Source organism: Xenopus laevis, chromosome 8S (assembly GCF_017654675.1).
Source record: "Xenopus laevis strain J_2021 chromosome 8S, Xenopus_laevis_v10.1, whole genome shotgun sequence".
NCBI classification, from domain to species: Eukaryota; Metazoa; Chordata; class Amphibia; order Anura; family Pipidae; genus Xenopus; species Xenopus laevis.
In genome coordinates this window covers 15592404-15616412 of record NC_054386.1, presented here as the reverse complement: position 1 = coordinate 15616412, position 24009 = coordinate 15592404, and the positions used below count along the sequence as shown (strand labels likewise).

Below are 24009 nucleotides of genomic sequence, written 5' to 3'. Positions count from 1 at the left end.
ATAAGATACTTTTGTAACAGGGACACGGTCAATTCACCGAAAACACAGAAATATGTTTAAACTTTCATGACCTGCCAAATTTTGTAAAATGAACATGGTAAGTAGGGGGCGTGGCCACGGAAATGGGAGTGGTCAAAAAGATTTTGCCACGGCAACTTTTTAGTCATTCTTTTTATTTCCAAAATGTTGGGAGGTATGCTTATACTGGTGTTACCCACATTCACTTTGAAAGTAGAACCGTGCTCAGTTTACATGCCTGGGCTATTAAAGGGGATGTAAAGGCAAAAAATAAAATCCAATTTTTACTTTCTTTAATGAAAAAAAATATATCTCCAATATACTTCAATTAAAAAACGTGTACCGTTTTTATAAGAAACTTGACTGTATGCAGTGAAATTCCCCCTTTGTTTTACTTGCTCTGGCTGCTGCAGACAATCCCTAACTGCTCTGCAGGGAAACTGACCATACTTTCAAATGGCAGGGGGAGGCCCCACCTTACTTCCCAGAACTCAAGCAGCTTTGTTGGTTTCCCTGTAGAGCAGCCGGCGACCATGTAGAGATTTGTATCCATAGACCCAGTGCAGTCTGCATATTCTGTTTATTAATCCTGCTGTATTGGCTTCTATGGCAGATATTATTTGACTTGTGATGTTTTGATAATTTATGACGATCCCTAAGCTTAACCTCCCAACTGAAGCCCAGACCACACTGAGCATGTGCACAGTCTTGGTCTTGCAAAGATGTATAACATAGTTACAAGATGGTGACCCCCTGTGGCCAACTTTGAAAGCATAAATCATTTGTTTAATTAGGCTTATGGTGCTGTAAGTTTATTTTTTGTATACAAAATACAGCATTTCTAGCTTTATTCTATTTTAGACTTTAGTTCCACTTTAAAAGAAAGGGTAAAAAAATGATATTACCTTGTGGTATAGCAGGAGCTGTATTACACATACCATATATTTTAGACCGTACCATACTTTCTACCTACTCGTTTCATATCTGAATAAACAACGCTTGTAATTCCTTCAGTCGCTCTACACTGAAAATGTGATTTGAGCTTTGTTTTCATTAATGAAAATGGGAAGCAACCCCTGTCAATCCAGGGTGTGATACCTCTTAATATCACCTTATTATATGAGTAAAAGCCAGCAATGTGATCACTTTTACAGGTATGCGGGGGCGACAAACCTTTCTTGGCACCCGCTGATCTGCAGCAGCGACACCAGCATCTGAAAGAAGAAGCAGTGAAGCTGTTCCGTGGGGTAAAAAAAATGGGAGGAGAAGAATTCAGCCGCCGTTACCTCCAACAACTGGAAAGTGAAATAGATGAGCTATATGTACAGTATATCAAGCATAATGACAGCAAGAACATATTCCATGCCGCTCGCACTCCTGCAACTCTCTTTGTGGTCATATTCGTCACTTACGTGCTGGCGGCTGTTACTGGTTTTATAGGTTTGGACATAATAGCCAGTCTGTGCAACATGATAATGGGACTGACTCTTATCACACTGTGCACCTGGGCATATATCAGATATTCAGGGGAATACAGAGAGTTGGGAGCAGTAATAGATCAGGTGGCATCAGCTCTGTGGGACCAGGTAAGCATTACTCTGCTAATACAAACATATAAACAGACACACTTACTCATCTGTACAGCAAATATCATCAAGAATCTGACCTCCTACTCAACTAACTCCCGTCTCATCTGCCCTTATGGTATAGATAAACTGAGGGATTCTGTCATGGTTTTTATGAGGCCATTTTTATTTCTAAATTACACAGTTTACGCTGCAAATAATTTACCCTGTAAAATGTAATTCCTAACCTAACAAGTGTATTTATTTTTAGTTGTAATATTGGTGTGTAAGCGCCATCTCGGGTCATTTTGCCTGGTCATGTGCTTTCAAAAAGAGCCAGCACTTTAGGATGGAACTGCTTTCTGGCAGGCTGCTGTTTCTCCTTCTCAATGTAACTGAATGTGTCGCAGTGGGACCTGGATTTTACCATTGAGTGTTGTTCATAGATCTACCAGGGAGCTGTTATCTTGTGTTAGGGAGCTGCTATCTGGTTACTTTCCCATTGTTCTGATGATGGGCTGCTGGGGGGGAAAGGGAGGGGGGTGATCTCACTCCAACTTCAGAGCACAAGTCACTGACTGGGGGCAGCTGGGAAACTGACAATATGTCTAGCCCAACGTCAGATTTCAACATAAAATATAAAATAAATTTGTTTGCTCTTTTGAGAAATTAATTTCAGTGCAGAATTCTGCTGGAGCAGCACTATTAGCTGAAAAACATTTTTCTCCATGACAGTATCCCTTTAAGCAGAGAGGCACCCACATTGGCGCTAGTGGGTACATTCAAATGGCATGTACGGGTTATCATTGAATAACATTAGACTTATACTTAATTTTGCTAAAGGAAACCCCAAGCCTATGTGTAAGTACCCATGGGGTGTTCCTAGACCCCCAAACTGCATCTAGTCTGAATTCAATGACTATACATGAATGAAATAATATGCTAATATTGTTGATAAATTGTGCTAGCAATGTAACAAATAGTGTCTAATCATATCTCTGCTTTCATTTACTGTCTGTAGTACAATCGATTGGTTGGTATAGGTGACTGCATTGCTGCACTGTATTGCTCCTATGATTCAGTAATGGCCCATTGCTAAAGGCTGCCTGTATTTTCAGTGAGACGTCTGTACTAGAGACATTTATGTTACCGCTAGTGATTTTTAACTGGATGTATAGGAAGCCAGCATTCATATTTATAAGTAAATTTAAATAGTCTCCTTACTAATTGACAGTAGCAGGTACATTACAATAGTGACTGTATGTATTAGGGATGCACCGAATGCAATATTTCGGATTCGACTGAACCCCCGAATCCTTTGCGAATGATTCGGCCGAACACTGAATCCGAATCCTAATTTGCATATGCAAATTAGAGGTGGGAAGGAGGAAAAAAAATGTACTTCCTTGTTTTGAAACAAAAAGTCACGCGATTTCCCTCCCTGTCCCTAATTAACATATGCGGATTCGGTTCAGCCGGGCAGAAGGATTCAGTCAAATCTGAATCCTGCTGAAAAAGGCCGAACCCCGAACTGGATCCTGGATTCGGTGCAACTCTAGTATGTATACACACACACACACAACTACTTATCAAAACAGCTACTAAAAACACAAAAGTATAACGTTGCGTGACATCTGTAAATGGCAGATAACTGTCCCGCTCCCTTGGGTAAAGAAATGGCCTTTGCTGTGGTGAGAATAAGGAAAGGGAACAAAATGTTCAGACAAAAGTATTTTCCCTTTTCCCATGTGAAGTGTTAGAAATAAAATGTGGAGAGTTTACACTGTCAGTTGTGAGGAGGATAAATGTATATTACTTGCTGCTTACTCATTTATCTTTTCCTCTCTTTTTTCTCTTTTATTTTTGCAAAAGGGAAGCACCAACGAGGTAGGTTAAATGTTTTTATCCAACCTTGCACATAAGGGCTCTAACTAGGCATAACTGTTATTTGGCTGGCATTTTAATTTAGGATGCATATACAGTAGAACCCCCATTTTACGTTTTTCAGGGGACCAGAAAAAAATGGTGTAAAATCCAGGGAAATGTATTATGCATAATATATAGGTGGGACCACAAAACAACAATGTAAAATGAGGGAAAACTTAAAGTCAGGAGATTTAAAAAGGGGGTTCTACTGTATCTACATAAATATATACCCAAAGTGCGTGTTATCCGGCACCCATGATTACCTCTAAATCTGCAAGGGGTGTGTTATGTGTTACCCACGGGTGCTGAGAGATCTGAAGCATTGAGGCCTGGAGCAAGTTTATGCCACAACAACAGCACTGATCGTTGGGCCCTAGGGACCCACTTCAATGTGGGTATATCGGGGGAGAGATTGGATCTCTACGTGTATGGCCACCTTAACCTATAATTCACTGTTTAAAGGTGGCCATACAAGGGCAGATAAAGCTGCCGATATCGGTCGTTTGGACCGATTTGACAGCTTATCTGCCTGTGTATGGGGGCTTCCGACGGGTCTTCCCGATCGATATCTGGCCACGATATCGATCGGGAAGGTTGGATTTTTACCCGACCGACCCGTCGGAGCCGCTTGGCGCATCGTAATTCGATCGTTCGGCCATACGGCCGAACGTTCGAATTACCCCCGATATAGCCACGCAGTTTAGTGGCATATCGGGGAAAGATCCGCTCGTTTGGCGATGTCGCCAAACGAGCGGATCTTGGAGTCTATGGCCAGCTTTAATCTTATTGCTGATCCAGAAATCTCTCCAGATATTTATTCTCCAATGTGCATGTTTACTAACACAGGAGATAAATATCTGGAGAGATTTCTGGAGATGTTGCCCATAGCAGCCAATCAGATCTTTGCTTTTGTTTTCTAAAGCTGGCCATTAACGGGCCGATAAAAGCTGCTGACAGAGTCCCATTGGATTGCAGCTTCATCTGTTCGTTCTGCCTGTTTTGCCTACATTATGATCCAATCTTTGGGCCCTAGGGCCCACGATCGGATCAGCCCACTATCGCCCACCTCAATGTGGGCATATTGGGGAGAGATTGGATCTCTACGTGTATGGCCACCTTAACTTCAACTTAATCTCTCCAGATATTTATCTCCAATGTGCATGTTAACTAACATTAGAGATAAATATCTGGACAGATTTCTGGAGATGTTGCCCAAAGCAACCAATCAGATCATTGCTTTTGTTTTCTAAAGGTGGCCAGACGTACAGATTTACCTTCACATTGAACGAACGATCATTCTGTGCCATCTCCCGACCTGCCACTAAAGCTGGCCATAGACGCAAAGATCCAATCGTACGAATTGAGGATTCTTTATTTGATCTGAATGGTAAGACTTTGATCTGAATGGTTAGTGGAGGGTCGGGAGATGGGAAAGTCCGGTCGTAAGTTGATTCGTGCGATCGGATCTTTGCGTCTGTGGCCAGCTTAACCATTCAGATCAAATAAAGTAGAAAAGAAAAGATCAGACGATATTCTGCCCCTGACAGCAATCGTACGAAAGTTATGTCCAACAAAAGCTAGTGACAGTCTCCCACTGATATCAGCAGATCGGCAATACATGCAGAGATATGGGTAGCCGCCAGAAATTTTCTAACCTTTCCGATTGTCTTAACCATGGTCACCATGGCACGAAAAATGTCTGGACACTCCACACACGGCCCGAAAATCGCACGAATCAAAGATTGGTACGATCAAATCTTTGCGTCTACTGCCAGCTTAACGTGTAGTTCACTGTTTAAATCTAATTGCTGATTGATTGGGCAACATCTCCAGAAATGTCTCCAGATATTTATCTCCAATGTTAGTAAACATGCCCCAATATTAACTCACACATGTCAAGGTGACTTGTAATGTTGTGTTTGTACTTGCAGGCGTTATACAAACTATACAATGCTGCAGCCACTCACAGACACTTGTATCATCAGGCTTTTCCTGTGCCACAGGCAGACGCTGGCGAAGAGACAGAGAGAAAACACATATAGCTGTGGCTTTCATTATTCCGTTTCTTTTATGTGGTTCACTGAGGTACCAGTCCCTTTGGATTATAAAGACGACACGCTGCATGAACATTAGAGTTCACTTCCTGATATCTGTACAAAGGACTGACGTTTACTCACAGAGAACAACAACAACACAGGGAGACAATAAAGCTGCCATTGTTCAGTTGTGGTCTTTATAGAACTTGTTGCTACACGGGTGGGAGGTGTCTGCTTCTAAACTGCAACTTTGTCTATGGTAGGGCTACTGCTTAGACATGGCTGCACAGAGCTTAGAAGTAGCTTACCATGAAATTAAGGGAGGAACTCCATGATCTGGTGCCGACACGTCGCCATACGATGAAACGCATGCAATGTGTCGGATGTTGTGTTGAAACATGAAGTGAAGAAGAATCGCATGTAAGAACTACATTTATCCGAATGTCGGATGAAAACGCACCGCATTTAACCGACTGTCAGTGAAAGAGAATCGCATGTAAGGACTAATGCGGTTGTTTTCATCCGACAGTCGGATAAATGTAGTTCTTACATGCGATTCTCCTTCACTTCCTGTCCGACTGTCGGATAAAGACTGGATAAAGGGGGCAGATGTCTTTGGTGGGAAAAAAACCCCATATTATTTTTTTGGTGAATTTTCGCTAGCAACGGCCACTTCACCCCTTAGTAAATCTGCCCCATGTCAAGCCGTGTCTTCTACTGCAGCAGCACCAGAGGTGGAGTCAGTAAAGGAACGCAGTGGAATGCAGGTCAGAACTGAAAGAGGTGCAGGTTGGGCATCCCTGATGCCACAGATCCAAAACCTCCACTTCTGTGATCAGAACGTTTCATTTATTCCTGAGTTAAAGGAACAGTAACACCAAAAAATTAAAGTGTTTTAAAGTAATGAAAATATAATGAAGTGTTGTCCTGCAGTGGTAAAACTGGTGTGTTGCTTCAGAAACACTACTATAGTTCATATAAACAAGCTGCTGTGTAGTAATGGAGGAAATTGAAAAGGCGGCTATATGGCACAGGTTAAATAGTGGATAACAGATAACACCATTATGTTCTACAGAGCTTATCTACTGTGTAACCTGAGCCTTTTCTCCTTTGAATGGCTGCCCCCATTGCTACACAGCAGCTTATTTATATAAACAATAGTAGTGTTTCTGAAGCAAACACACCAGTTTTACCAGTGCAGGGCAACACTGTATTATATTTGTATTACTTTAAAATACTTTTATTTTTTGATGTTATTGTTCCTTTAATTTTTTTTAGATAAAAATACTTATTCACGCAATGGTCTCTGTTAAGTGAAAAACACCTCCTCTACTGAGAGCTGCCACACCAATGGCCTATGGCCGTTTGAAACACTAACCTTACATTGAGCTGCCAGGAGAAGCGAGTCTCCCTAAGGACAGTACTTGCCACACAAACGTTCTCATATCTCACTGCCAATTTACAGAAACAATTGTCTATAAGATACTCTCAGCTTTTCAAACAAACTACTAGCTGTCTGGGTGAAGTCTCTCTATAACAACCCCCCTTTCAGATATACCATGCTGATGAACTCTGGACATTATTCTGCATACATGTAAACCTGACACATGCAGCACATTTCTCATGGTTTTGGTGTTACTGTTCCTTTAAGCCTTACTGCAAATTATGGATTTCAGATTTGTTTTTTTTTTACATTTGTGTTTATTGAAAGTAAAATCTAAATAACAGTCAGCAAACAATATTGTTACACCAAAAGTGATGTAAAGCTGGCCATATGAACAGTTGTGGGCTAAAAATAGTCTGTAAATCAATGTTTGGCCCTCAGTAAGGATGTGGCCTGGTTTTCAGTCCTTTTGGGCTTAAAGGAACAGTTCAGTGTAAAAATAAAAACTGGGTAAATAAATAGACTGTGCAAAATAAAACATATTTAGTTTGTTAGGCAGAAATGTAATGTATAAAGGCTGAAGTGACTGGATGTATAACATAACAGAACACTACTTCCTGCTTTGCAGCTCTCATGGTTTCCACTGATTGGTTACCAGGCAGTGACTTGAAGGAGGGCCACATGGGACATAACTGTTGCTTTTGAATCTGAGCTGAATGCGGAGGATCAATTGCAAACTCACTGAATAGTTATGTCCCATGTGGCCCACCTTAAATGAGAATTCAACCCCACGTCAAAAAACCCCTACCATACATAGACCCCCTCTGTCGTCCGTCCCCCCAGCCTAAGTGTTACCCTGGCAAATGCCCCTAACGTCTTACTTACCCCTCTGTGCAGATTCAGGCATTGGAGTTCACGGGTGCCATCTTCAGCCGATTCGTTAATCTTCAGAATGAGACCGGCTCTTCGGCAACTTTTGTGAATTTCGCCGCATTTGCAGTTGTCACCAAACAGAAAATTGCTCCAACTGCGCATGCTGAAGATTTACGAAGAGAAGAAGATGTCGCCCGTGAACTCTGATGCCTGAATTTGCACCGAAGGGTAAGTAAAACATTAGGGGCATTTGCCCAGAGGAAGAAGGAGGGGGTCTATGTAGGGTAGGGGTTTTTTACGTTAGGGTTGTATTGTCCTTTAAAGTCGCTGACTAAAGGTCCCCATACATGGATAGATCCGCTCGTTTGGCGATGTCGCCAAACGAGCGGATCTCCCTCCGATATGCCCACCTTGAGGTGGGCAATATTGGCCAGATCCGATCGTGGGCCCTAGGGCCCAACGATCGGATCCTAGCATTCTCAAACGGGCGGTCGGATCGCGGGACCGCATCAACAAACAGATGCGGCCGCGATCCGACGGGATTTTTAAACCCATCCGATCGAGATCTGGCCGACTTTCGGCCAGATCTCGATCGGGGAAGCCCGTCGGGGGCCCCCATACACGGGCCAATAAGCTGCCGACACAGTCTGTCGGCAGCTTTTATCGGCCCGTGTATGGCCACCTTAACTCAGAGTTAGAGAGCTGAAAAGCAGGAAGTAGTGTTCTGTTCTGTTCTGTTCTGTTAGACATCCAGTCACTCCAGCCTTTATACATTACATTTTTGGCTAACTAACTATATTAGAAACATTTTTTATTTTGCACAGCCTATTTACCCAGTTTTTATTTTTACATTCAACTGTTCCTTTAAGCTCCCTTTGCAGTTCAACATTTGGTCAGAGCCAATAAACAAATGTAATTATGAAGCCATTATTTTTAGAGTTCAGGGACAGCAATTATATTCTAACCCCCAAATGTCATGTGCAATAGAGCACGAATATCCTACCCAAATCTCACCCTAACAGCTTTAAATACATTGGCACCGCACCCCTGGCTACAGCATCGTTCCCTCCCTAACTGGCAACTTCTGCCTTCAAACCAGCAACTTATATTTGTTTAACACCTTAGTTTCAAAAGGGGTTTCAACTTTTTGCTGAGCCTCAGTAAAACGGAGAAAACTATTTTTTTTTTCCAGGTTACAATGAACCAGAAGCTGTATATTAGGAGCGGGGCAATGTATAATCACAGAGAGGGGTGTGTGCTGTATCAAGCTATAAAATAGAATTTTCAGACATATGAATAAATACAAATTATACATTTGAAAGCAGGGTTAATGCACAAATAATTTATTTGGGGGATCAAAATCTAATATTCTTTATTCCCCAAGGCCTGGAAATAGAAATTAGAGAGGAATACCATGAATAATTCAAGTTGTGACCAAGAGATTTGTAACATTTTGATATTAAAATACATACATTTCTTAAGGTAGTTAAAACAGAATCACAAGGGAAAGCCTTGCTGATGTATATAAGGAAAAGAGTTCATATCAATATTAATGGATAACTAAAAGACAATGATATAAAATACCCAATAACCATTAAGATATCACACTTATTTATACAGTTAGGCCCATAAATCTTTGGACAGAGAACTTTTTTCCAATTTTTGTTCTGTACGTTACCACAATAAATTTTTAATGAAACAACTCAGATTCAGTTGAACTGCAGACTTTCAGCTTTAATTCAGTGGGTTGAACAAAAAGATTGCATACAAATGTGAGGAACAAAAGCCTTTTTTTAACACAATCACTTGATTTCAGGGGCTCAAAAGTAATTGGACAATTGACTCAAAGGCTATTTCATGGACAGGTGTGGGCAATTCCTTCGTTATGTCATTATCAATGGAGCAGATAAAAGCCCTGGAGTTGATGGGGGGGGCTTGTATGCGGTCAAAGGACCTCTCCATGCAGGTGAAAAAATGTCATCCTTAAGCTGCAGAAACAGAAAAAAAACATCCGAGAAATTGCTACAATATTAGGAGTGGCACAATCTACAGTTTGGTACATCCTGAGAAAGAAAGAAATCACTGGTGAACTCAGCAACGCAAAAAGACCTGGACGTCTATGGGAGACAATAGTGGTGGATGATCTCAGAATCATTTCTAACAGCCAAACAAGTGAACAACACTCTCCAGGAGGCAGAGTATCGATATCCATAAAGAGAAGACTGCATGAAAGTAAATACAGAGGGTGCACTGCAAGGTGCAAGCCACTCATAAGCATCAAGAATAGAAAGGCTACATTGGACTTTGCTAAAAAAAAAAAAAAATTCTAAAAAAGCCAGCACAGTTCTGGAAAAACATTCTTTGAACAGATGAAACCAAGATCAACCTCTACCAGAATGATGGCAAGAAAAAAGTATGGAGAAGGTGTGGAACAGCTCATGATACAAAGCATAGCACATGATGTATAAAACATTTGGGAGGCAGTGTGATGGCTTGGGCGTGCATGGCTGCCAGTGGGACACTAGTGTTTATCCATCATGTGACACAGGACAGAAGCAGACAAATGAATTCTGAGATGTTCAGAGACACTGTCTGCTCAAATCCAGCTAAATGCAGTCAAATTGATTGGGAGGCGTTTCATAATGACCCAAAACATACAGCCAAAGCAACCCAGGAGTTTATTAAAGCAAAGAAGTGGAATATTCTTGAATGGCCAAGTCAGTCATCTGATCTGAACCCAATTAAGCTGCATTTCACTTGTTGAAGACTAAACTTCGGACAGAAAGGCCCACAAACAAACAGCAACTGAAAGCCGCTGCAGTAAAGGCCTGGCAGAGCATTAAAAAGGAGGAAACCCAGAATCTGGTGATGTCCGTGAGTTCAAGACTTCAGGCTGTCATTGCCAGCAAAGGGTTTTCAACCAAGTATTAGAAATGAACATTTTATTTTCAGTTTTTCAATTTGTCCAATTACTTTTGAGCCCTTGAAATGAAGTGATTGTGTTAAAAAAAGGCTTTAGTTCCTCACATGTTTATGCAATCTTTTTGTTCAACCCACTGAATTAAATCTGAAAGTCTGCAGTTCAACTGCATCTGAGTTGTTTCATTTAAAATTCATTGTGGTAATGTACAGAACCCAAATTAGAAAAAGGTTGTCTCTGTCCAAAGATTTATGGGCCTTACTGTAAAACACTGTTCCATTATTGCATTTAGTTAAGCTGCAGTTCAGTCAGTTGTTTACGGTTTATAATAAATATACATTGTTTACAAAGTGTCTGGAAAAACATCTAAATGGATTGTGAAACATGAAAAGTTCCCTTATTGTGTCCCGATTTCCTACTTCTAAAACTGTATAAATATCTCAAAAGATTTTGCACTGGCAATTGCTTAAACTTTACAAAAATGGTCACAAATAAACCGTTCTGATGACCCCGTTGGTGGACAACTTCTTTATTACCAGCTGCAAGTCACACGTGGAATCTGTTCTGCCCATTTCAAGGTCAATGTTGTAGAAAGACAGATAAAGAGAATAATAGAGAGACGGTCAGAAATGGTTGTTATGCTGCGAGTACCACTGCTGTCTCTGCTTCCGAGTCTCCACCTCAGTGATAAGAACCTGCCTATATGCCTCGTATAGTTTCACAATGCGTTCCAGTTCCTTCATGAAAAGCAGCTTTAGCATTCCCTGGTACGTGTCCAAATCGGCCAGTTGAAAGAGTTCCCACTTCAGGATGTGGTCGTATCTAGCGAAACAATGGAAAACTCGATTATTATTATGAATGATTACCCAGGACAAGAGAAGTGCTATTGTTTCCCAGCCAAATAGTATCAAAATACGAGTTTCAGAACTAGTCTTAAAGGAACAGTAACAGCAAAAAATGTATGTGTTTTAAAGCAGGGGTAAAATTGGTCTGTTTGCTTCAGGAACACAACTATAGTTTTTATCAGAGGAGAACTATCGCGATAAGCTTCCTCATACTGAAATAAGAAACTTTCTAAAAAAAATCAATTATAAATTCTGCATTGTTTCTCAAATAATCAAGTTTATCATCACTTTTCCTCTCTCAGCATCTGGTTCTTCTCATTCTGTCTTCATGTAGGAGTTGGGTGTCAAATGAATGATCCAATATTTCTTATAGAGGGAGGCTTCCTTTCCTAGCAGATAAATTAGAGCTCACTCAAATAACCGATTCCAGTACAAACAAAATCTAACAAAATAACTGCCTTTTGCACAAATTCTAAATGTCTGTATGTTCGCACACTCAGAACAAAATGCAATTTAGAGAGAGAGAGTGGTTTGAAAAAATAATTTTTACTTTTATGCAGAAAAAGGCATTTGACATAGACAGCGCCATACAACACATGGCACAATTTGTACAATTTTAAAAAAATCGCATAGAATAAAACCCACTCATTAGTTATACATAGCAAGCAAGAAACAAGCGTTCAAACCACTCTCTCTCTAAATTGCATTTTGTTCTGAGTGTGCGGACATACAGACATTTAATATTGATACAGGTTACCTGCAGTAGGGGTAACATTTGTTTCTGCACCTCTTATCATTTTTTGAAAATTTTGGTGTGCCCTCCATCCATTATTAATTCTTTTGCACAAATTCTGCATGTAGAGAGACATGATGTCTGGTGATTTTAATAGAGTGAGCTCTAATCCATCTTATAGGCAAAAAAAGCCCCCCTATAAGATATTTTGGATCATTCATCTGACACCCAACTCCTTAATGAAGACAGAATGAAGAGAAACAGATGTGGAGAGAGGAAAGTGAAGATAACTTAAATATTTCAGAAATATTGCATAATATATAATTGATTGTACTTAGAAAGTTTCTTATTTCAGTATGCTGAAGCTTATATTGAATTTTCATGATAGTTCTCCTTTAAACAAGCTGCGTTGTGGCGATGGGGGCAGCCATTCAAGCACAGGACAAACAGTAGATAACAGATAAGTTCTGAAGAATCACATTGTATACTACAGAGCTTATCTGTTATCTACTGTGTATCCTGTGCTTGAATGGCTGCCCCCATGGCTACAAAGAAGCTTGTTTATATAAACGATTGCAGCATTTTTGAAGCAAACAGATAAGTTTTACCAGTGCAAGTAAATAATATATAATTAAGAAGTGTTCTGGCTATTATGTTACACATCCAGTCACTCCAGCCTTTATACATTACATTTTTGGCTAACTAACTATATCAGAAATATTTTTTATTTTGCACAGCCTATCTATTTACACAGTTATTTTTATACTGAACAATTCCGATAAAACAATTATGAAAAGACAAGCATTTTATGTGTAGGACCTCTTTAGGGAGCACCTAATACATAGGCACCTTACACAGGAGGAAAGTAACATTGTGAGTGCTAATCAAAGATATATGATGGGCAGTTGGTACTTCATTAGGGCAAAACATTTTTTTTATTTACTTCTTGTTAAAGGTCAAGGTCAATAAACAGGAATCAATAGCAGAAAAGTCACAGAACGTACCCAGGAACACGATATAGTGGAACCTATAATTGGACAATGTTCTTTGTGTCCAGGCTTCTTAAATAGGCATCCTTTGGCGCCAAAATAGTCGTGATGACGTCATGACGCTGGTGACTGTCGCAGACGTACTGACGCTGGCGTCTATTCCGACGTCAACGCTGGCGTCCTGATGCTGGCGTCTATTCCGCCTTTGGCGTCCATTGCGGAGCACGTCGACGCTCTGACGTGGTGCTGCGTGGGAAGGCTGGGCGCTGCCATCTTCCACAATAGTCCGGTAAGGTTTCCTTACAGTAGCACATTCATCTCTGTTTTTATCTTGTTTACAGAAAAGACTGATTCTTTATACCTTCAGAATTACAGTCACTGGGGGTCATTTATCAACACTGGGCAAATTTGCTCATGGGCTGCAACCCATGGCAACCAATCAGATTGCTGCATTCATTGTTCTACTTGCAGCTGGCTTTAAAAAGCTAATCACTGATTGGTTTCTATAGGTAACAGCCCTTGGGCAAATCTGCCCAGTGTTGATAAATGAGCCCCACTATGTTTTACACCAAAGTGGCTGTATGTGTTCCGAATGTACAAGGGGTCAAATGTATCTGTTGTTTTAGCCAAGAACTTGCCGATATAAAACATTGAGACTGGCAAACATTAGCTGCCTGTGCATTGTGTATTTTATATCACATAATGGCCTATGTCACAGCCTGACTTAAGCTAAAACAGCTGCCACAGTATTAATGCAATAACACAAGAACATGGATACAATAATCAAGACAGAAACTTGTCTGAAAAACGACTCACTTTACAGGTGCCCGAGCATAAACCTGAAGCCAGTCAGGAATCTGTGCTGTGTGATAAGGATTAGCTGGGACAAGCAAGGGCTGACTTCTTTCTACTTGCTGAGGCTGATAAGTTACTGGAGGAGGGAGAGGGGGTGGATGGTCATACCGGGGGACACTACAAGAAAAATACATTGAGGAGTTACAAGAAGATTTTGCCAAAAATATTTTTTTTTCTTTTTTTGCCCTATAAAAAATATTGCCGGTTGTATCTATGTATGACTGAGAGCAACTATTATTTCTGCATATTGTCTCCCCATTGTACAGCTGAACTCATTGCCAAGAGAAAGGAACTACTTCCATCCAGTCCTGCAGAGCTTTCTACTCGCCATTTATCAGCAATGCTACATAGACTTCAAGCTTTAAGCTGCAAATTTGACAGCTTATCTACCATTGTATGAGCCCCACCTCACTAATATTTGGACAAAAATCAGGCAGATGTGGATCATCAGATTTGATTTTCCGGTTTAATTGAGGCCCTCATCAGCTTGTTGATGCAGTCCCTGCTCCAATGGCTGTTCTAATAAAATTGAACAATCGGTTTAAAGGGGTTGTTCACCTTGTTGGTGATATATATTGAATATAGAGACTGGAATATGAATAGGAGAGGCCCAAATACAAAGATGAGTAATAAGTAGCAATAAAAATAAATCTATAGCTTAACAGAGCATTTGTTTTTTAGATGAGGTCAGTGACCCCCATTTGAAAGCTGGAATGAGTCAGAAGAAAAAGGCAAATGTAAAAACTATTAAGAATAAATAATGAAGACCAATTGAAAACTTGCTTAGAATTAGCCATTCTATAGCATACTAAAAGAGAACTTTACGGTGAACCACCACTTTAAGCCGATATTGCCCACCTTAGGTGATCAAATCGGGGGTAAAATCTGCTCATTTGGTGAGAGTGCCAAATTTATCTTATAGTGTATGGCCCCTGAAGGGTGAAGACACAGAGGTACTAGTAGCAGCTACTTTTTGTGGCTACAAAATGCCACTATTGTCTATTTTGTAGCCATGACAAGTAGTTGCTACTAGTAGCTCTGTGTGTCTTTACTCCTCATGAGGCAACTTCGGAAAACGAAGCGCCGCGTGTGCTTTACTGCAGGCGACTTTTCATTATAGCGGACGGGAAGACACGCGAAGGCAGTTCTGAGACATTGTCGCCCCTAAATCTCCCCGAATCTGCTTGTGTGGACTGACCCTTACTCTCTTACCTCACTTAAATCTTAAAGGAGAAGGAAAGCTCCAAGACGGTTTATTGTCAACAGATTAGCCTCAATAGTGCAAGCTAGAACGCTATATTTATTCTGCAGAATGCTTTACCATACAACTCTAGACACTGTCTCTGTTTGTTTAGGATAGAAGCTGCCATATAAACTTGGTGTGACATCACTTCCTGCCTGAGTCTCTCCCTGCTCACTTACAGCTCTGAGCTCAGATTACAGCAGGGATGGGAGGAGGGAGGGGGAGAGGAGCAAACTGAGCATGCTCAAGCCCTGCCCTGGAGGTTTAAGCTGAAGGCAGGAATTCTGATACAGAAGCCCATGAGTACACAATAGAAGGGAAGAAATGCAGTGTTTCTTTTGACAGAGGACCCAGAGCAGCATTACTTTGAGGGTTTACTGGTGTATTTATATAGACCATTCTGATAAAGCTTACTTAATTTTAGCCTTTCCTTCTCCTTTAAACTCGGAAAGAGATACAAATTGATATGCAAGTATCTCGTTGTCCAAATGAGATTGAAGAGTCACCCTGTTTGCCATGTACCAAACAGACATAGGGTAGGACTACATGGATGTTTTTAGCGCGCTGCAACAAAACGCCAGCGGCAAATCGTATGCGACGGATCAACGCTGCGACACCATCCGACATTGCATTCACTTACCTTATTTCTGTCGCATGCGATTTGCCGCCGGCGTTTTGTTGCAGCGCGACGGATCGCGACGAAAACGTCCATGTAGTCCTACCCGAACAGCGGTTGCAAATAACTCCTGCAAAAAGTTGGCTGTATAAAATATGACGCTTGAATAGCTATGCAAACGGTAGATCAGTTTTTTTTGTTTTATGTGACGTTAAACAAAAACAAGGAAGCGTGCAGGTCATGTAACTTATAATTAGAGAAACTAAGTAACTTTCAAATATAGATTAAAAACCTTTATTGCTTTCAAAGTTATTAGATAATGTAATTGCAGATAAAAGTAGTATTTACACATTTCTGCAGTAAAGGTTTTGGCTCCTGAAACAGTGTAGCTCTAAAATCATGAAAAATAATTGGGTAGGGTTTCCCTTCAACAATGCAGAAAATGCTGCTGTAGCATTTAAAAGAACGGCGACAGGGCGACAATCAATCATGCACTGCTCGATTTCTCCTCCCTGCTTTCCTTATAGGAGCTAGCCAGGGAGGAGAAATCGAGCGCCGCACGATGGATCGTTGCCCTGGCACCGTTTCTGAAGAGGAGCGCAAGCAGAGAATCGGTATGTTATTTCTTAATAAAGACTGCGAAATTTAAAGGTAAAGAGGTCTTGGTGGTTTTTTTTTTCGTTAAATACAAACAAAATGTGTTTGTAAAAAAAAAAAATTAGGTCCTTTAATGCTGCGTTTTGACTTTCTAAAAAACAGGTGTTTAATGCAAATAGTGAGAGATATAGGGTTGCCATTTATTATTATTACAATTGTTTATCTTATGAGGGCCAAGGCAGTCAAATATTCTGTTTCACCATATTTTACTGCAGGTATCTGCAACAAACAGAATTGTCTATATAGTTTTACCTTGGAGCACACGGGTGCCTGTATTGGGCCAATTTATTGATATGGTCCACATAATAGACTCCAAATTCTGCTGATTCAACTCTCTCCCAACCAGGGGGCAATCCTTCCCTTTCAAGTGGATGACTCCAATGGGTAGTGTTTGTATTGTGATCTATGTAATATTTCCTTCCTCTTATTGTCCAGTCCACTGTCCAACCAGGGAGCAGAGGCATATCTTCAGCGCTGTGATTTGTTAGATTTCCAAGTGATGTAGCGGCAACTCTACCAATACCTGTACCATTAAAGTAAATATTATTTGCACAGTGTCCTATCACATTGATTAATTGTTAAGCAAATACTATTTATATTAATTATAGTGAATTACAGCACTGGCCTAAACACATTAATTCATAAATGAATGAGAAAATCAGTCAGTTCAGTGAGATTTCAATAATATGATCCGTCATTTCATAAGAAGCTATTTTAAAATACATAAAAGCAAATACTATTACAGGTATGGCACCGGTTATCCAGATAACGGGTCTTTCCGTAATTTGGATCTTCATACCTTAAGTCTACTAGAAAATCATGTAAACATTAAATAAACCCAATAGGCTGGTTTTGCTTCCAATAAGGATTAATTATGTCTTAGTTTGGATCAAGAACAGGTATGGGACCTGTTATCCAGAATGCTCTGGACCTGGGGCTTTCCAGATAATGGATTGTTCCATAATTTGGATCTTCATACCTTAAGTCTACTAGAAAATCATGTAAACATTAAATAAACCCAATAGGCTGGTTTGCTTCCAATAAGGATTAATTATATCTTAGTTTGGATCAAGTACAAGATACTGTTTTATTATTACAGAGAAAAAGGAAATTATTTTTAAAATTTTGGATTATTTGGATAAAATGGAGTCTATGGGAGACGGTCTTTCCGTAATTTGGAACTTTCTGAATAATGGGTTTCCGGGTTTACAGATCATATACCTGTACAAGCTACTGTTTTATTATAACAGAGAAAAAGTGAATCCATTTGGATTATTTGATTATAATGGAGTCTATGGGAGATGTTCATTCCCTAATTCGAAACATTCTGGATAACACGTTTCCAGATAACAGATCCTATACCTGTATCAATAATTATAGTGAATTAAAGCACTGGCCTGAACACTTTAATCTATATATGAATGAGAAATCAGCCAGTACAGTGAGATGTTATGATCTGTCGTTTTACAAGAAGCTATTTTAGCATACAGAGAAAGATAAAATAAAACCATTTTATGAAAAACAATTTAAAGGGGTGGTTCACCTTTAAGGTAACTTTAAGTACCGTATTTACTCGATCAGTTAACTTTAATGTATAAGACAATTGGTTTGTTCATTAGTGTTTATCAACAATCCCCATAAAACAAGAATTGCTATTGTTTTAGCAGAAACGAAGCAAGAAAACAGAAATAGTTTTAGAAAAATAATTTCTAATTACACTAATTTACACTATTTCACATTGTTTTAAGAATTCTCCCTTCCCTGTGACAACAATACCTGTATCTCTTTAAGAAAAAAGAGAGAGTTGGTTGTACAGTGTCAAACAAGTAACTTCACCAACTCTAGAACATTTTTAAGGGAGAAAAAAAAAAAAAACAAGCCAAAACTTGCAAAATAAGCGGTTTGTCCTGGAGCATTTTCTCTCAGCAGAGAAAACATTTGCATTCTGTAAGGAATCTGTTCTCAGCAACATTTTATTACAGATGTGATAAGCCACATTTTAGATTCTACTAAGGTTTAATAAATAATTGTGAGTCAGTTCAATGGAGGCGCTACCTTAATTGGTATCTATGGGCTGGGAGAATTTTCCTCTGCAACTCAACACTACAGAAGGTTTCCATGAACAAATTGACAACTATTGACAGTAGTGATGAGCGAATTTATTCACCAGCCATGAGTTTAAAGCAAAATTCTGAATTTCATCATGTGCAAATGTTCTTGCTGCAGAAAAATTCACCACCAAAAAATGCTCATAAGAAAAAACACTCATTGACTTTAATGCATTAGGAGAAATATACGCCCATTGACTTTAATAAAATTAGGACAAATAAGCCGCCATAAGAAAAAATGTCCATTGACTTTAATGCATTAGGACAAAAAAAGTCACCATAAGAAAAAACGCCCATTGACTTTAATAAAATTAGGACAAAAAAGTCGTCATAAGAAAAAACGCCCATTGAATTTAATAAAATTAGGACAAAAAAGCCGCCATAAGAAAAAATGCCCATTGACTTTAATGCATTAGGACAAAAAAGTCGACATAAGAAAAAACACCCATTGCCTTTAATGCATTTGGAGAAAAAAAGTCGCCGTAAGAAAAAACGCCCATTGCCTTTAATGCATTTGGAGAAAAAAAAGTTGCCATAAGAAAAAACAGCGATTGACTTTAACGCATTTAGAGAAAAGTCGCCAAAAGAAAAAACGGCGATTGACTTTAATGCATTAGGACAAAAAAGTCGCCATAAGAAAAAAGCGCCCATTGACTTTAATGCATTTGGAGAAAAAAGTCGGCATAAGAAAAAACGCCCATTGCCTTTAATGCATTTGGAGAAAAAAAGTCGCCGTAAGAAAAAACACCAATTGACTTTAATGCATTTAGAGAAGTCGCCAAAAGAAAAAACGGCGATTGACTTTAATGCATTAGGACAAAAAAGTCGCCATAAAAAAAAACACCCATTAACTTTAATGCATTTGGAGAAAAAAAGTCGCCAAAAGAAAAAACTGCCATTGACTTTAATGCATTAGGACAAAAAAGTCACCATAAGAAAAAAGCGCCCATTGCCTTTAATGCATTTGGACAAAAAAGTCGCCATAAGAAAAAAACTCCCGTTGACTTTAATGCATTTAGAGAAAAAAAGTCGCCATAAGAAAAAACGCCCACTGACTTTAATGCATTTGGAGTGAGAAATATTGTCGTTGGTGTACAAATCTGTTGCACGTATAAACACCCATTGACTTCAATGAGCCCCGCAAAATCTTGCCGTTTTGTGGATTTTTCCGTAGTGAAAAGGGACAGATTCGCTCATCACTAATTGCCAATGTCCCTTCACTACAATACGTGTTCTTCTTAATGAATCACTATTTTGTACTGTAGGAATAAAGTAAAGTATACACAGTATGGGGACACATATCAGGCTGCAACATAGAAAGATTTTTTTTTAGTTACACGTGGGTTTTCACCTACCAGCTGGGAGCCTGCCAGGTCCCTGGGGAACCCTTTGGTGATGGTCATTGTTGTTCTCATAATATCTATAGTCCCCAACTTGTCTCCTCCTTTGTCCGTCATACTGAAAATCTGAGCAAAAATATCTGCTGTTCACGTCTCCATTTTCCAGAACTGTATTGGAATCGGTTAAAAAGGACTGAGAAGAGGAGGCGTATTCCCTGGGAACATCACTTAGTCCCCTTACTAAATAGGGAGGAGCAGAAAGTCTATGGCTCTCTCTGCGCAGAATTTCTTGTGGAGCTCTCTGAACGGGTGGTCGCAAAAAGCTTTGGTTTCTAGAAACAGCTCCGTCTCCTGGGGGAGAGTAGGGAGTCGTATTTGTCTCTGGTGGGCACATATGAGTCCATCTTGGTATGGTTGGCCCGTGGCGGATAAAAGAAGGCAATAGATCTGAAAGAACAACAAACTTTGCATAAATACTTCGTTTCTCAAAAGTGTGAAGTTAATATACAGCATTATTATGCATGCACATAATGAGTGAATGCAACGACCTGCATGCACATGACGTCAGTGCATTACGCAACATGCGTTATGCACAACATGGCTGCACCTTCAAGTTAACTTTTAGTCATAGTATGGCTAATTCTAAGCAACTTTTTGATTGGTCTTCATTATTTCTTTTTAATTTTTTTTTTTTTAATCGTTTGCCTTTTTCTTCTGACTCTTCCCAGATTTCAAACGCGGCTCACTGACCCCCATTTTAAAACAAATACTCTGCAAGACTGCAAACTTTATTGTTATTGCTAATTTTGTATTACTCACCTTTCTATTCAGGCCTCTCCTATTCATATTCCAGTCTCTTATTCAAATCAGTGCATGGTTGCTAGGGTAATTTGGACCCTAGCAGCCAGATTGCTGATCTTGCAAATTGAAGAGCTGTTGAATAAAAAGCTAAATAACTCAAAAACCACAGATAATAAAAAATGAAAATTGCAAATTGTCTCAGAATATAACTCTCTACATTATACTAAAAGTTAACTCAAAGGTGAACAACCCCTTTAAAAAAAACCCCCAAAAACTACTGTTATCCCCCAACTTGAGTATGGGCTCTATTAGCCCGCACCTTTGATTAGGGATAATATTTTTGGCCAACAGGTGCCCTTTAAAGGGGTTATTCACCATCCAACACTTTTCCAGTTGGTTGTTAAGATTGTTCACCAGAAGTAAAGACTTTTTTTCCAATGAATTCACATTTTTTTAATTTTTTTTCCAGTTTTTTTTTCCAGTTTTTCCAAAATCTAAGTTTAAAGTTGAATGTTTGTGTCTCTGGTGTTCGAGTCTGGCAGCTCAGTAATTCAGGTGCAGATTCTGAACTGTTACAATTTTGCAACATTTAGTTGATACATTTGCCAGCAGCATCTCTGGAGTATTAGCAACTATTGTATCATTTTAAACAATTTGAACTATTTAATAATGAAAGGGTGTTACACTTTTGAGATAACTTCATATATGATGTAGAGAGTTATATTCTGAGACATTTTGCAATTGATTTTCATTTGTTATTGTGTTTTTTTGAGTTATTTAGCTTTTTATTCAACCGCTCTCCAGTTTGCCATTCAAGCAGTCTAGTTGCTAGGCTCCAAATTACCCTAGCAACCATGCTTTGATTTGAATAAGAGATTGGAATATGAATAGGAGAGGTCTGATGAGAAAGAGGAGTACTAAAATGTAGCAAGAACAATAGATTTGTAGCCTTAGCAAGCATTTGTTTTTTTAGATGGGGTCAGTGATCCCTATCTGAAAGCTGGAAAGAGTCTGAAAAAGGTAAATAATTTAAAAAACAAAATAAAAAATGAAGACCAATTGGAAAGTTGTTTAAAATTGGTCATTCTATCACATGCTAAATGTTAACTTTATGGTGAACCACCCCTTTAATCAAAACAGCACCTCCCACCTATATTTTAGTACTGAATATAATAAGGTGCAAGTCTCTGACAGCCACTTCCACCCGAACTGAAGGCACAATTTTTGCAATAGACAGCAACACACAGAGAGATTTCTTTAAAAGGCCTTTATTTAAAAAAAAAAAAAAAAAAAAAAAAAAAAAAGAGAATTGAATTCCTTGTTTTTAGATTCGTTCATAAATTCTTTAAATCTTTTAATCATCAACAGTTGCTGGAGAAGCCAACTCCACTTAGGGTCAGATTTATCAAGGGTCGGATTTCGAAGTGATAAATACTTCGAAATTCGACCCTCGAATTGAAATACTTTGAGTTTGAAGATCGAAGTTAAAGGATTTTTCACAGAATTTGGCCATCGAACGATCGAAGTAAAATCGTTCGATCGCACGATTAAATCGTTCGAATCGAATGATTTTAGCATACGATCGAACGATTTTACTTTGATGTGTAAAGACTTAGAAAAATGGTCTAGAAGGTCCCCATAGGCTATCATAGCACTTGCACTTCGGCAGGTTTAATTTGGCGAAGTATTGAAGTCGAAGTTTTTTTTAAAGAGACAGTACTTCGATTATCGAACATTCAAACGATTTTACTTTGAATCCATTTCAAAGTAAATTCGAAGTCATAGTATCCTATTCGATGGTCGAAGCATCCAAAAAACGACTTTGAATTTCGAATATTTTTTACTTCAAAAATTCCCTCAAATTCACTTCGACCCTTGATAAATCTGCCCCTTAGTATCACAGGCGAAATAGGGACGGGAGAGGCTTTCAATGTAGTCTGAATTTCTTTATTGAAGCACTTCATGTTTCGGACTGCAAAGGCCTGTATAAACAAGTAGTGATTCAATAAAGGAATTCAGACTAAATTGAAAACCTCTCCCGTCCCTATTTTGTCTTTATTAAAAAAAGGGATACAGCGACGTTTCAGGCCAACAGCCTTTATTAAAGCCAGTCTGAGACGTCGCTGTTTATCTGTCCAAGAAAAGCCCTTTTTTAAAGAAGTGTCCCTGTGTGGTGCTGTTTGATAATAGGCCTGTAGTGACTGTCAGTCGTGACCTGGATGAGCCCAGTGTACAGGTTTCATACAGCCAGTGCTCTGTGTTTGGGGAGCTGCTGCTGCTGTTGGGGGGGATAGAATAACACTGACATATCAGCAGAATGGTGAATACGTTTAATATACGGTCATTTAAAATATGTAAATTCAAATGGGCGAATATAAAAACAAGTTCCAGAAGTGAATAAGAAGTAGTGAGTGTAGCTCAGTATCATGGGATGAGGGATAAAGTGTCTCCCAATTCCCCACTAAATCTGCCCCATCACTCACTCCGCAGCAGCGGGGAGGTCTCTTTCTTCACGTACTTCCCCTGCACCTCCGCAGCCTTCGAAACTTCTTTCTTGGTTTTCTTTCTGGACAACAACATTCCCGCCCCTCGGCTATGGCGCCCCCACAGCGACTCGGCGCATCTCCGCTATTGTTCCCCCTCCTGCCTCACGCACACCCAGCGCCTTAGTGTTCAGGGGCCAGCGGCACTTCTTTTATTTAGCGGAGGCACAAGAACATCTCCTGTAACGCCCACCAGTGAGCCGCCCAGTACTACACGGCACATCCCGCTGCTCACTCGGTAGGTCCAGCGCATGTATCCAGTGACCGCACCGCCCCAACTATACGCGACCCTTCTCTGTAGCTCCCCATAAACTTTTATTCGCTCCTTGCCTGCTGTAAAGCGCATGCGCGGTAGTTGCAACAGGCTATGACGTAGCATCGCACCCCGTTTACCATTGGCTGACTCTGTTTGGTTTGTTGGTTGGAGGCGGAGCAGAGTCATAGTTGCTCTCTGTACATCCCTGTATGTGTGTGTATGCTAGACCAGAGCTCATACATTCATTACTGTAGTTATAGGGCAAATGACTCCGCTGCCCCCTCGGCTCAATAGCGCCTCA

The 24009-nt window shown here is 39.7% G+C and overlaps 2 protein-coding genes across 7 annotated transcripts in view; one reads left to right on the top strand and one right to left on the bottom strand.

Moving 5' to 3' along the window:
* Positions 1-5732, top strand: part of atl1.S (atlastin GTPase 1 S homeolog) — a 29192-nt gene extending 23460 nt beyond the window's left edge. For both annotated transcript variants that reach the window (XM_018232367.2, XM_041574854.1), the window contains exons 12-14: positions 1173-1604; positions 3456-3470; positions 5441-5732. In XM_018232367.2, coding sequence (XP_018087856.1) covers positions 1173-1604; positions 3456-3470; positions 5441-5551 — 558 coding nt within the window. In that variant the 3' untranslated portion in view covers positions 5552-5732. The remainder of the gene's footprint in view (positions 1-1172; positions 1605-3455; positions 3471-5440) is intronic.
* A 5129-nt stretch (positions 5733-10861) lies between these two features.
* Positions 10862-23775, bottom strand: sav1.S (salvador family WW domain containing protein 1 S homeolog). 5 transcript variants are annotated; one of them, XM_041574552.1, is made up of 6 exons: positions 23428-23775; positions 20124-20555; positions 16913-17183; positions 16028-16147; positions 14106-14261; positions 10862-11544 (listed from the first exon to the last, which is right to left on the bottom strand). In XM_041574552.1, the coding sequence occupies exons 2-6, from the start codon at positions 20500-20502 to the stop codon at positions 11346-11348; spliced, it is 1125 nt and encodes a 374-aa protein (XP_041430486.1). In that variant the 5' UTR covers positions 20503-20555; positions 23428-23775; the 3' UTR covers positions 10862-11345. The 5 variants fall into 5 exon arrangements, with proteins under 5 accessions (XP_041430486.1, XP_041430487.1, XP_041430485.1 ...); XM_041574553.1 differs by lacking the exon at positions 23428-23775 and adding an exon at positions 20928-20984; XM_041574551.1 differs by having other exon boundaries at positions 10863-11544; positions 23393-23774.
* Positions 23776-24009: the final 234 nt, after the last annotated feature.